Genomic DNA, 14,772 nt, shown 5'->3' on the forward strand with positions numbered 1-14,772 from the left:
TCCAACTGACCAATGCAATCTGATAGGATTCACAAGCAGACACACTTGCTGCAGACATAATTAGCTGTAACATGGAAACTCACCCTAAACTCCCACATCTGACAGGGCATATCACTCTACTAAAGGCCATCTTCGCTCCTTCACAGTCTACAGATCCAGAAAATAGCACCATCTTTTTGCTCTTAAAAACAGTGCTGCAGGCTAACTTAGTACTTATCACTTATATTCTTAAAATTTAATCAAGAGACAGACCTCAATAAAACATATAATCCAGAAAGAACCCACTCTATTATACTAGTTTAGAAACAAAAGTTAATTCCTGGGGTGCATTAATGCACTTGAAACTACTATATTGTATGTAATTTGTGGATAGTTTGCATTTCTGAACCTCATTTTCTCATCTTGTTTTTAGTGTGTTCAATGGGTAGATGATGCAAAACTCAACCAGATACGAAGAGAAGGTATTCGCTATGCGAGAATTCAGCTATATGACAATGACGTATATTTCATTCCCCGGAATGTTGTACACCAGTTCAAGACTGTCTCTGCAGTTTGCAGCTTGGCGTGGCATGTCCGGTTGAGACAATATCATCCAGATGCAGGAGAACCATGTGCTCAAGAATGTGCTTCTGAAGGTCCAGAAATGCCACCAGACACCAAGTGCCCTATTATCAAATTGGAGACTGATGACAAAAAACAGAGGGATGATATCACCTCTGAAGATGCAAGACATCAAGAAGTAAAAATAGAACTTAATATCACAGAACTCCCAAAAATGGAGCCTGAAAGCACTGAATCACAGTTTGTAATTGAGTCAAAAGATCTAGTGTGTTCAAACACCCAAACTGACCGTGGAGATGAACAACAGCTACCTTCAGTAAAGCCAGATTTGCATGAGTAGCAACAGAACTTTTCTTACTGACATCTGTGTATATTCTTTGGAGCTTTTATTTTTTTTAAATGTATCTGAACAATGGTGTGATGTACAATGTATGTTCTTGCTTATGTAAGTTCTATGGGGCAAGCTTGTTACTGTTCTTAAGACTGTTACATGGTAGGACAGAAAAGTACATGTAGCTTTGTAACATTCCTCAGTGCCTGTCCATAACTGTGAAACTTAACAGCACTTAAGGGGCAGGTGCACTGTCATACCACAGGTTAAATGGGAAAAATAAAAGGTTTTAAAAATTACTTTTTTGTTTTTAGATAAGTCATGGGAATAGAAGCAGAGTTGACCTCGGCATATACTTTTTTGTAAGCTGAGCCAAAATTGTTTCCAAATTCAAGCTTATCCATAGAGCTTATATCAACCTAGTTGCAAGTTTGAATACTGGTATTTGTGTCAACACAGTGTAAATACATTTTTATTATAATTATGTAGTTCAATTTCAGACTAAAATCTGAACCACTTAATAAAGGTTCAGTGTACTTTAATGTTTTTATATATGTAAGTACCAAAAGTGGTAGCCTTCGGCTATGTTACAGCTGCATTATTTTATTTCACCTAACGTAGATGTGACAAAATTTGTGTAACTGTGCAGACAAATCAGAATTTTCTCTCTTCTTTCTCTCCCAGGGGGAGGGGAGAAGGGAAATGAGTGCAGATGATCATATTCTAGATTTTAAAATAAAGGTATTCATTATGTGATGTTGTCTAAGACACTGAAGTACCAGTAGCCGACTTAAGCTAGTTTATAATGGTTATCCATTTCTTCACTAAGTTTCTGCAAACGCTGTCTTCACAAAATTCAATTGTAATTCTAATGTCTCACCAGTGGTGAGCCTTTTTACTAGGCTGCTACACCTTTTTTTCAGGACAGGACAAGTTTAGAAATTCCAGCATCTATTAGCAATGTACACCACAGCTTTATTTCCCTAATCAAGTTAAACAAAGTTAGTGTTCTATGGCATCAGCTCCAGTTACGTGAGACCTAGGATGATTTTTGTTTTCAAATCATTTTCTGTCTGTACTTCTTTGATACAGCGATGCAGTTTATATGCCAGTACCAAGGGAGTGTCACACTGTCGGCAGCTCAGTACTGAAAGTAAGCTGCTGATCTCAACAAGCTTGTATCAAAGATTTTCTGGGGTTAAAAGAATAAAGATTTCTCTATTCTGACTTGAATTTGGCACAATCTGCAGCATTCAACAACAATGTAGGCAACCGATCTGTCAATCAGACTGAAGAGTTATTCCAACTTGCAGAGCATAAAGAAGAAAGCAAGGATTATAATGTATGTTTTAATCCATGCACTGAAAGAAAAGCTAAAGTATGTTTTTTTTTAAATGCAAGTTTAAGTTTCAAAGGTTCTTAGGGAAAGAAGTTCCACATATGTGAAATCAGTTGTCAGGGCCAGAAAGGTTGTTCACCATTAATTATGAAGTTTCTAATCAATCTGCTCAGATTTTAAGAGACACTTCTGGAATGGATGGGACTTGAACCTCTGTCTTCTGACTCAGAGGTAGGGACACTACCATTGCACCTCAAGGACCCCAGTAATTATGATTTAAAATGTTGTTAATTATCAGTTACATCTGATTAACCATTTAATTGATTGCAAAATGAGAATAGTGTGTTGATTATGTCAATTTCTTGTGATTGTTTGTGCTGATTGTTCCCATACCCCTTCACAGAGACAAAGTATCACTGACAACAATTTTTGTTTATCTGCATTTACCGGCTTTTCTGGATGCCACAAATTGCTATTACTTTTTGCTGTAGTGATGGTGAGCACCAATGGTCTTATCATTAGAACCACAAATTCTAAACCATTGCCTTTGTGTCACTTGTTAATATTGAAAATAATGTTCTGCAGTTGCACTAGATGTGTAATATTAGAAAGTCATCGTGATCTAAACTGTAGCATTTATCCTGAGATCATCAGTTCAGTTTTGATAGATATTGGTAATGAAACTACTGTTTCATTTAATTTGGGCTGGATTTAAGTCCTTGTTATTCAACAACACAAACAATCAAGATGGTATCATGCCACCAAATCAGATGACCATTCTTCCTGTAACATCATGGTATTTCCACATCCAAATCTCCATTGCTTACAATGTTCTATTAATATGCATGTTAAGATTTATTGCACTTTATGGGAAGAATTGTGGGGTGATCAAGCAGGAAGAGAAAAGATGGAGCAATTCATTACTGTTGTATTAAGTCAGTTCATCTCAGCTAAGCCAGTACTTAAGAGTACTACAATTGTATTGAAGAAAGAAAAATGAACTTGTTTCTGGACCTATATTGTAATTAATGAGTTACATAAATGAAGTGTGGTTTGTACACAACACTAATGTTTTCCATATTAACAGTTTGATTATAACTTGCAGCCAAAGTTTGCACATTGTAATCTGGACCAAGTGGCTGATACTTTGAGACTCAACGGTGCAAGGAGAAAACAACTTCTATAAGTTCAAATGAGCATTTTGAAATTTGTTCCCCACCAAATGTCGTTCTGTGAAGTTCTTCTGTTCATTAATTTGTCTTTTATATAGTTATGTTTTCACCTTGTCCACTTGTTCTTCACTTATCCTCTCTTTAAGGCACAATTCCTGTCGAACTACAGTTGCACATCTACCCTCTATCTGAACAACGTAGTATTTCTTTGTGAATTACAAATGGTGAGTATTTTACCACTGGGACATCATAGCTAAATTTGGTCATCCTTTAATCACGAGAAATTTCTACAAGGGCCATTGGCTTAGTATGTTCTGGCATTCTACATAGAACATGACAGCGCAGTACAGGCCCTTCAGCCCTCGATGTTGCGCCGACCTGTTGAACCAATCTGAAGCCGATCTAACCTACACTATTCCATTTTCATCCATATGTTTATCCGATGACCATTTAAATGCCCTTAAAGTTAGCAAGTCTATTGCTGTTGCAGGCAGGGCATTCCATGCCCCTATTGCTGAGTAAAGAAACTACCTCTGACATTTGTCCTATATCTATCACTCCTCAATTTAAAGCTATGTTCCCTCGTGCTAGCCATCACTGTCCGAGGAAAAAGGTTCTCACTGTCCAGTCTATCTAACTCTCTTATGTTGCAGTTATCTCAGTAAGTCACCTCTCCACCTTCTCTCTAAAGAAAATAGCCTCAAGTTCCTTGTAAGACCTTCTCTCCATACCAGGTAACATTCTAATAAATCTCTTCTGCACCCTTTCCAAAGCTTCCACATCCTTCCTACAGTGACCAGAACTGCACGTAATATTCCAAGTGCGACCGCACCAGAGTTTTGTAGAGCTGCAGCATGACCTTCTGGCTCCGAAACTCGATCCCTCTATCAATGAAAGCTAACAAACTATATGCCACCTTGACAACCCTGTCAACCTGAGTGGCAACTTTCGCGGATCTATGTACATGGACGCAGATCTCTCTGCTCATCTATGCTACCAAGAATCTTACCATTAGCCCAGTATTCATTCTTTATTTCTGTTGCTCCTTCCAAAGTGAATCACCTCACACTTCTCCACTTTAAACTCCATTTGCCACCTCTCAGCCCAGCTCTGCAGCTTATCTATATCCCTCTGTAACCCACATCATCCTTCAACATTGTCCACAACTCTACTGACCTTCATGTCATCTGCAAATTTACTAACACATCTTTCTATGCCCTTAGAGGTAATTTATGAAAAAGGGCAAACAGCAGTGGCCACAAAACAGATCCCCTCTCACTCTGCCGAGGACATGGAGGTCCTGGGCCTCCTTCACCGTCGCTACCTCACCGCCAGACACCTGGAGGATGAAACGCCTAATCTTCCGCCTCGGAACACTTCAACCCCAGGGCATCAATGTGGACTTCAACAGTTTCCTCATTTCCCCTTCCCCCACCTCACCCCAGTTCCAAACTTCCAGCTCAGCACTGTCCCCATGACTTGTCCTACCTGCCTATCTTCTTTTCCACCTATCCACTCCCCCCGACCTATCACCTTCATCCCCTCCCCCACTCACCTATTGTACTCTATGCTACTTTCTCCCCAACCCCACCCTCCTCTAGCTTATCTCTCCATGCTTCAGGCTCTCTGCCTTTATTCCTGATGAAAGGCTTTTGCCCGAAACGTTGATTTTACTGCTCCTTGGATGCTGCCTGAACTGCTGTGCTCTTCCAGCATCACTAATCCAGAATCCTTGCAGTACACCACTAGTAACTGAATTCCAGGATGAACATTTCCCATCAACCACCACCTCTTTTCAGCTAGCCAATTCATGATCCAAATCGTTAAATCACCCTCAATTCCCACACTTTTATTTTGTGCAGTAGCCTACTATAGGGCACCTTAAAGAAAGCCTTACTGAAATCCATATATGCTACATCAACCTCCTTACCTTCATCCATCTGTTTGGTCACTATCTCCAAGAACTCAATAAGGTTTGAGAGGCACAACCTACCCTTCACAAAACTCGATTATCCCTATTCAACTTTTTCCTCTCGATGATTACAAATCCTATCTCTTCTAACCTTTTCCAACACTTTACCCATAACCCAAGTAAAGCTCACTGGTTTATAACTATCCGATGTGTGTCTACTCCTCTTCTTGAACAAGGGGACATTTGCTATCCTCCAGTCTTCCTGGAGGATAGCAAATGTTGACATTTTCCTCTCAAAGCCAGGCTTTCTACCATTATACTGTGATTGCTTAGAGACCAATGATGAGAACGGCAAAAAGTCGATACTGTGGGCTGAAAGGTTATAAGGGGTTTCGTGTAAATCTCTAGCAGAGTTGTATTCCAGCTAATGAATAATTTATTAAATAACTACACAGTAAATTAATGTTGTGTATATGCACTTTTTTAAACCCTCTTCTGCATCTCCTTCATGCACCATCTGAAACTTAAAATATTTGGGAGATAAGAATCATCTTGGATTTTTAGATCTGAAATTTGTCTATGAGAGATGTTCTTCCTTAACACACAGTGCAAGTGTCAATTGTATAAAAGAATTTAATTGGAGATAATACTGAAACCAAATGCAGTAGCTGAGTCAATGCTGAGAACAGCCTTTCGTGTTACATCATCGGTGATTTAATGTCTTTACGTACAGTAGCATGAGAGAGATTAACACTATTAAACTGATCTCCAAATTAATTTTGGAATATCGACAGTTCATTTGTTATGGTGGTGTGCTTTTAATTAAACTAATTATCCTAAATCAGAGTGGAAAGAAGGTTTCACCCACCCATCAGGATCCAATTTTAAATGTATATTAGAAAATTAGAAGAATCCTATTTGATCTCGGAGGAATGTTCTTGTCTTCAGTGCCTATCTTTTTCTTGCAACTTTCCAAAGAATGGTTGACAATCCGGTCTTTATGCAACAAAGAACGCAAGGATCTCGTTGAAGTAAAGCTGACTAATTTCTACTGCTTGCTATTTTCTGATGACCATTCTCTTCGCCAGTATCCCCTCTGGCATGTTTTATGAACCATAGAAAAGATATGGCAATGATGGGGGCATTCTTCCCCCCCTACCATCCATCCATCTTGTTCATACTGTCCCAAAGACACCCAGATGCCCTTTCTAATCCCATCTTTCTACAGAACTCAAGTTACAGATCCAAGATCCAAGTGCTTGTTCAAATAATACTTTAGGGATGTTACTTAGTACCTAATCTTCAACAACTTGTACAAATTTGCCCAATAATTGAAAAAAAAGAACAATGCTTTGCAGCTGCAAGAACCTCTCACCATTGCGGAACTCTGATCTCTCTTACCATGACCCTTTACACTCAAGATCAGCGATGCGATGTAGCCGGATTCATTGTGAATGAACATCAATAATGGCTGGCTGGGCTGGGAGAAGCGAAAGGATAATACACAAGGCAGAATCAGAGGAACAAATAAATGGGGTGCTGGGTGAATTTGTGGGGCTGTAGGAACTTAGAAAATGGGGAATTTCATAAAGGAATTTGAACAATAAGGGAAGATTCGAGTTTAGATACTGATGGACTAGGTGAAATTCTAGACAAGCAAGGAAGAGGGTGATGGATGAGCAGGAATGGATTGGAATAAGATAGCATTGTTTTGGATTAGGTTAGTTGCTAAGAGAATATACCCAGTACTTAACAGAAAACAGCACTAGCATGTTCAGTATTTCTTATGAAGAAAGAAAAAGAACAATAGAAGTTTGTTTAAAAACTATGAAGTTTAATAAGATAGAAGTATGTGGGGGCTTCCATTAAGGCCCAAAAATAATAACTGCAAAGAATAACATTTATATACAGATTTTCATGACCATTCAACATCTACCACTGTGCCACCGTGTGGGCGGCACAGTGGTTAGCACTGCTGCCTCACAGCGCCAGAGACCCGGGTTCAATTCCCGCCTCAGGCGACTGACTGTGTGGAGTTTGCACGTTCTCCACGTGTCTGCGTGGGTTTCCTCCGGGTGCTCCGGTTTCCTCCCACAGTCCAAAGATGTGCAGGGTCAGGTGAATTGGCCATACTAAATTGCCCGTAGTGTTGGGTAAGAGGTAGATGTAGGGGTATGGGTGGGTTTCGCTTCGGCGGGTCGGTGTGGACTTGTTGGGCCGAAGGGCCTGTTTCCACACTGTAATCTAATCTATGCCAAACTTTTTGAAACTAGTGTTGAAGCTGGAGAAACTCAGTCTCTGCCAGAACATTTTTTAAAAATTCCAGCACCTTTCAGTTCTGCATTCAACAGTAACTTTTTCTTTCTCAGGTGCTGCTAGATCTGCTGCGTTTCTCCAGCATTCTGTTTGCTAAATCAGAGTGGAAGGAACGTTTCATCCAACCATCTTAATCTAATTCTAAATACATACATAATAGAAAATAGGTTCAGATTCCACATTTTGCTCTTATGTACTTATTGAATTAAGTTTTAAAAACCAGTTAGCTAATTTGAGCTCAGCATCACTCCACAAACAGCAATGTAATAATTATCAGAGAACTTGTAATCTGTTTTCTGAGCTGTTGTTCGAGGCCAAATAATGGCCAGAACACTGGGAAATTTCCCCATTCTTTGTCAAATATTACCTACATTCACCTAACCAGACATGGTGCCACGTTTCAACATTTCATCTGAAAAATTGTATTTCTGAGAGCTCAACATTCCCTCTATGTTAACCTCAAATTGTGTGCCTTAAGAGTGGAGAGAATGTCGAGTTCATTGACAGAAAGGTTGAGCCAAATGATAGCTACATAAAAGAAGAATCGAAAGTTATGCTGGTTAGATGAAGCACAGTGGGAGAAGGCTCATAGAGTATAGACACCACCATGGTCCAGTGCTGTTCAATCTACAGAGATGGGGAAATGTAGAAAATATACCTTTCAGTCTGACAGTGGAAACTGTGGAGGAGGGCAGAAAATGATGTGGAGATGGTTGTGAGGGGGTGGGGGTTGACATTCCAGAAAAATAACAATTGCAAATCACACTTTGTCCTCCCACTGGTCGGGGTAATTTGCCCTAACTAGCTGTCCGAGAGGGGTATTTTCTTGAGTGAATTTGTCACCCATCCCCTTGTATTTTTAGCATTTGTGTTGATGGTTCCTGCAATGTTCTGCCTAGAACAATAACCCTGATACACACCCTTCTATCAGGATGATCTTGTAGAATGGGACTGGTTGAAGCCTCCATAAAGAGCCTACTTTCTTGACCTTGTCTAAAGTGTGGTGAATTTCAGGTTAAATTCCCCACCAGTTGTCTCTCTCTCTCACTGAGAGCAGCCCTATGGTTTTCTTAAGACAAAGGCAACTTTTGAGTTGGGTGTTAAATGGAATCTATAACAGGTTCCTTCCCAAATTGTGGGTGGGGTTGGGGGTGTATGATAGGGAGCATTTGTATCCCTGACCTTTACCTACCCTATTCCTAAGTGGTTAAGGTGAGCACTGCTACAATTGCTGATATTTTCTAATCAGCCTGTTCAGAGATGTTGTTATATACCACTGACACAAGTGGCACTTGAACCTAGACCTCCTGCCTTACAGGAAAGGGCACTTACCACATTGTTACTCATTTACTGTATCTTTCACAGTCCACGTTTTGTTTTGGAAATATGCCCATAGTGTAAAGAAAAAAACCTTGCATATTGTTGACATTTAATACAGCAAGTGACTGGAAAAGATATGTGCATTATTTGGATTTTGTGCGGATTTTAAAATATTGCAATCCTGTCATCAACTGCTTGCTTAATAAACTATGTTTTGAATGTGCTTCAACTCAGTGCTGCAGCCTTTACCAAATACTACTAGTAGATATGCAATAGGTCAATTCATTACAATTATCCTCGAATTGAGCAAATTGTGATATATAAATTAGTTAGAAATAAGGCTATTTTCTGAATTTGTGCTTTATAAATAAAAAAATTAAAGCATTAACCACAAACTTTTCATACAGAAAAAGGGCTGTTCCCATGTTAGTGTAATTATCAAAACGTAAGAAAGGTTTTGAATATTGCCAATTGTATACTTTGCTTGAACAAACTCGTGATATGACTACATCCATTTCTGATTTTTACGTGATTATACATGATAACTTCACAAAGCTCGATGAAAGCAGCCGCAAATTGTGACATTTACAGAGCGGGACACTTAAATTTAAAAACAATTGTAATACACTGTCCAATAAGTTTTTCGGTATATTTATGTGGAGTCCCGCATCAACTACTGATGCTGGGGCAATAATTAGGGTCACAACCAGAGCCTACAAACTGTCCACTAGTCTTGTCTCATAGAATACATATTATAGACTAGATCACCAACTGCTCCAATGAGCAAGAGCCAGAGTGGTATAAAAACGAAAGTGAGTTTCATTTGTGAGAAATGTTCCAGTCTGGCGCTCAGTGCCAACAGAAAACTTAGTTTAAGCAGCATAGCGCAGAAATACCAGATCTCTTTCTTGAGATTATTATTGTTCCTGTCATAGCCCGATTTGCATCTCCCTATAATCTTTACGATCGACATCATTAATAAAATGGTATCAAAAATCCAGAGCGGGATGAATATGAGGATCCAGTTCCAAGGAGCTTTATCGTCCAATTTCAAGACCAACACAATTAAGAAGAGCAGGGTAAAGAGCCAAGTCATTAAAACCCTCTGTGCTAATGACATTCTCATTTAAAACAGCTGCAGGAAATACTGCCCGCCTTTTGAATGTCTGCTCGATGTTTCAATAAATGTTACGATACTGTTGTCCAAGTTTCATTTCATATTTTACATAAACAGTCTCTTACGTCAGTGCCAGCCGCTCTCAATTACATTTGCACGGCGGTTTCTCCATTTTATTCTTCATGATACTTTGCCTAATAACATCGACTTCGTAACATCCGAATGTAGACTAAAAAAAAAATCACCGCTTGGCCATCGTTACAAAGATGTCAAATATGAATCGGATTCGGGTTAACAAGACTACGAACGACAGGCGAAGCTGCAGCTCATATTCTTTCACAGACTCCTTGCAGCACCCGAGCTTTCCTTTCCCTTTCGACTAAAGCGAAAACAACATGTAGCCTTTGTCTCACGCAGAGTCACGCCCAAGGCGTGCGCGATTGGTGGTTTAAAATATTTTTTCGAATATATTCTGTTTCCAATTGCGATATAATACTGTCAATCAGCCATATGGTACACTTCCGGGAACGATAATCGGAGGCCTTTCTAACGTTGTGCGCTTACTGGATATACGCCGTTTTATATGGATGGTTTACTTGTAATTACTTGTCAATAATAAATTTCAAGAATTTTACTTACAGTGCAATTTTATGGAGGGCTGACATAACATCAATGTTCTTAAAATTAAACTAATTTTAATCTAAGCTGTAAGTAAGGTAACTTTTGGAATACATCGTTAAGAATTTAGGGAAATTAATTTACCGGTTTAGGATTATCTGGCTGGTTAAGTTAATGTGGTAACAGCTTGGCATTGATATTGTGGTAGAATCGTTAGGCGAGGCGATGTATTCCATCAAGTGGAAGAGCTTGGGTAGTTGCAAGGAATGGGGTTCTTATAAGGCACTGGACATTTACCAATGAGCAAGGAAGATGGATAAAGCAAAACAAACTAGTCCGTTTAGTGTGTTCTATTCAATAATATTGCCTCTAAGCAACATAACTGAGTATTTTCTTTCCATCACAACCAATTAGCTTTCATTGAGAAGAAAAAAAGATTTAAAGATCCTCAACAAACCCAAATAAGCAGACAAAATGCGCCCAGAAACACTAGCCACTCTCCCTTACATCAAAGACATCTCAGAAATTACTGCCAGACTACTCAGACCTCTTGGCATATAGTAGCCCATAAACCCACCAACACACTAAAACAGCAGCTAGTGAACTTGAAAGACTTCAAAGAGACAAGCAAAACTAGTATCATTTACAAAATACCGTGCGAGAACTTGTAACAAACATTAAATTGGATGAACAGGCAGAAAACTAGCCACCAGGATACATGAACATCAACTAATCACAAAACAACATGACCCACTCTCACTAGTATCCTTACATATAGATGAGGAAGGACATCACTTCGACTGGGACAACACATCAATCCTAGTTCAAGCCAAACAGAGAAATGCATGAGAATTCCTAGAAGTATGGCATTCCAACTGGAACTCTATCAACAAAACCATGGAGAAACCTGAGGAATCCCATCCCATGGAGAAACCATGGAAGTGTGGCGACTGCGGGAAAGGCATCCGTGTCCCACCTGCCCTGGAGACCCATTGGCGCAGTCACATTGGGGAGAGGCCATTCTCCTGTCCTGAGTGTGGGAAGGCCTTCAACGATTCCTCCGCCCGGCTGAGGCACAGGTAGGTGCCCCCACCGGAGAGGCCCTTCAGCTGCCCCGAGTGTGGGAAGGCCTTCAGCGATTCCTCTGACCTGCTGGCCCATCAGCGGGTCAATACCGGCGAGAGGCCATTCACCTGCCCTGTGTGCAGGAAGGGCTTTACCTGCTCCTTCGGCCTGCTGAAGCACTGGCGGGTCCACACAGGGGAAAGGTCCTTTAGCTGCCCTGAGTGTGGGAAGGGCTTTACCCAGGCTTCCCACCTGCTGATACACCAGTGGGTACACGCCAGGGAGAGGCCGTTCGCCTGCCTCATGTGGGAAGGGCTTTGCTGTCTCTTCCACCCTGCTGACCCACCAGCGGGTTCACACCGGGGAAAGGCCATTTGCCTGCCCTGAGTGTGGGCAGAGGCTTACGATGTCCTGCAGCCTGAACAAGCACCAGGAGGGCCACCAGCACTCCCAACAATTGGATTCCGCCAGTGATGCTCCCCCAGGACTAAGTCTCCTGCCTGTTCTGACAGTGGATGCAGTGGGAGAGTCAGTGGGCTTTTTTGTTTTCTGCTGAACTGCAACCCACACCCCATCACCCATGGTGGCTTAGTGGTTAGCACTACTGCCTCATGGCACCAGGGATCCGGATTCAATTCCATCCTCAGGATTACTGTATGGCGTTTGCATGTTCTCCCCCATGGCTGCGTGGGTTTCCTCCGGGTGCTCCAGTTTCATCCCACAGCACAAAATGGTGCAGGTTTGGGCGAATTGGCCAAGCTAAATTGTCCCATAGTGTTCAGGGGTGTGTAGCTGTCTGAAAATGAATCTTCCAGATCAGTGAGCAAATTTACATCCAGAATCCTCAAACAGTTGGGTTAAAAATAATCTTGAGAAATCCTCTACTGAGAGCAATTATAAACCAATTCTAGTGCATAGTTATGATCACATGAACATCTTTCATCTACCATTTTTGTGTATTGTGTAAATTTGGAATATCGTGAGCAATTTGGGCCCAATATCTAATGAAATTTATGTAGAGGAGGCATACAAGAATGATCCTGGGGATGAAGGGCTTGTCATATGAGGAGTAGTTGAAGACTCTGGGTCTGTACTTGGAGATTAGAAGGATGGGGGGGGCGGGGATCTGATTGTAACTTACAGGATACTGAGAGGCCTTGACAAAGTGAATGTGGAGAAAATGTTTCCACTAATAGAAGAGATTAGTACACAGGGCATAGCCTCAGGGTGAAAGGATGCCCCTTTAGAACTGAGGTGAGGAGTCGTTTCTTCAGCCAGAGGGTGGTGACTCTGTGGAACTCATTGCTGCAGAGGGCTGTTCAGACCAAGTTATTGAGTGTCTTTAAATAGAAATGGGTGGTTTTGATTAGTAAGAGGATCAAGGATTATGGGAAAAGGCAGGAGAATGGGCTTGAGAAACATATCAGCTATGATTGAATGGCAAATTCAGTGAGCTCAATGTCCTAATTCTACTACCATATCTTATGGTCTTATGTAACTATCACGTACTCAGTTGATATTAATGTGGTGACATTAATAGGTATTGACAGTGAAACTTGCACTGCTGTTCAAGTTTTTGAAGAACAATGTTTTCTAGATTCTGTATGAAAGAGTTGCTTCTAACCAGTTTCTAAGTGTCACTATCTTTCTAAATTCGGTGATATACCACCATCCGCAATGTTTCAAATATAGATCATGTGAAAATCTGTAGTTCATTTGTAATTCTCTCAAAATCCATTCACTTAATCAGGTAAATCAGAAGTTAAGGTCCATTACACATAACATTATTGATCCTAGTTATTGTAGAGAATCATATATGGTAAAAGGTGGGTTTCTGGGAAAGAGATACCAGAGGTGGTCTTCAAGCCACTCAAGAATTCTGGGTAATCCAAGATGAGGATGGGAAAAAAATTGTGGCTGTAAGAGCTGCTCGTGTTTTGAGGTATTTTAGGTGTTGGAGATGATTTCCTTGAATTCCAGGAGCAGTAATTACTGTTCTATAACTGTTGAATTGTTTTGGAACTTTGGGGAAAAATAATCAAATCAACCATACTTCAAAAAGGACGAGAACAAAGGTAGGGACCACCTGGTCAGTGAGAGTGAGAGAGAGAGAAAGAAAGAGAAAAAGAAACCTGCACAGCTTGCACCTTTGCTTTTTGAGTTCAAGTGTTTCTGGACACTGGAGTATATCTAGGAAAAATTAACAAACAGTGAAATTCACAGCTGACCTTGGAGGAACCTGTGTGGGAGAGCTCACGGCACAGGACCAGAAAAGTGCATGGTTTTAAACTGTAAACTTGCTATCCTTTTTTTAAATAGTGAATAGAGTGGGTTGTTTTTGGTTATATGTTTTATTGACATCTGTCTCTAACTAAGTTAGCCTGCAGCAGTATGTTTTAGAGCAGTAAGACTACTATTATCTATAAATTGTTAAGGTGCAAAGATGGCTTTTGGTAGAGTGGTATGCCCTTCCTGTTGGATATGGGAGATTAGGGAGAATTTGCATGTTACTGATGATTATGACTGCAGTTAGTGTGTTTGCTTGCAAATTCTATCAGATATCTTGGATTGATTGGAGCGGCAGTTAGAAGCTATGAGGAATTTACAGCAGCTGGGGTTGGTGGATGGCAGTTATAGGAAGGGACAAAAACTGCAGATGCAATCAGGTAGATGGGTTATCGCCAGGAACGGTAGGCAAGAGAGCAGCTAGTGCAGAAGTCTCCTGTGGCTATCTCCATCTCAAACAAGTATGCTGTTTTGGAAAATGTGGAGGTTGATGCAGCACAAACAGTCAGGTTTCTGGTACTGAGACTGGCTCTAATGTAATGAAGGGTACATCACATTACATGCAAATAATTATGATGGGGACTCTCTAGTCAGAGGCACAAACAGACGTTTCTGTAGCTAACTGCAAGAAATCAGAATTGTGTGTTGCCTCCCTGGTACCAGGATCAAGGCTATCTCGGAGAGAGTGCAGAATATTCTCAAAGGGGAGTGAGGGGCCAGCAGGAGATCATTGTA

General features: G+C 40.6%; 2 protein-coding genes across 2 annotated transcripts in view; one reads left to right on the plus strand and one right to left on the minus strand.

Moving 5' to 3' along the window:
* The window catches only part of LOC122561730 (lysine-specific demethylase RSBN1L-like), a 54,357-nt gene extending 52,232 nt beyond the window's left edge, over window positions 1-2,125 (plus strand). Inside the window, exon 7 of the mRNA XM_043713805.2 lies at window positions 413-2,125. Coding sequence (XP_043569740.1) covers window positions 413-901 — 489 coding nt within the window. The 3' untranslated portion in view covers window positions 902-2,125. The remainder of the gene's footprint in view (window positions 1-412) is intronic.
* Window positions 2,126-5,774: 3,649 nt separating this feature from the next.
* Window positions 5,775-10,457, minus strand: tmem60 (transmembrane protein 60). Its single transcript, XM_087999514.1, has one exon. It carries the CDS (start codon window positions 10,075-10,077, stop codon window positions 9,679-9,681), a length of 399 nt encoding a protein of 132 aa, XP_087855640.1. The 5' UTR covers window positions 10,078-10,457; the 3' UTR covers window positions 5,775-9,678.
* Window positions 10,458-14,772: the final 4,315 nt, after the last annotated feature.

Source organism: Chiloscyllium plagiosum, unplaced genomic scaffold (genome assembly GCF_037043375.1).
Source record: "Chiloscyllium plagiosum isolate Xiang-an unplaced genomic scaffold, Cpla_swu_hap1 HiC_scaffold_23, whole genome shotgun sequence".
Lineage (NCBI taxonomy): Eukaryota > Metazoa > Chordata > Chondrichthyes > Orectolobiformes > Hemiscylliidae > Chiloscyllium > Chiloscyllium plagiosum.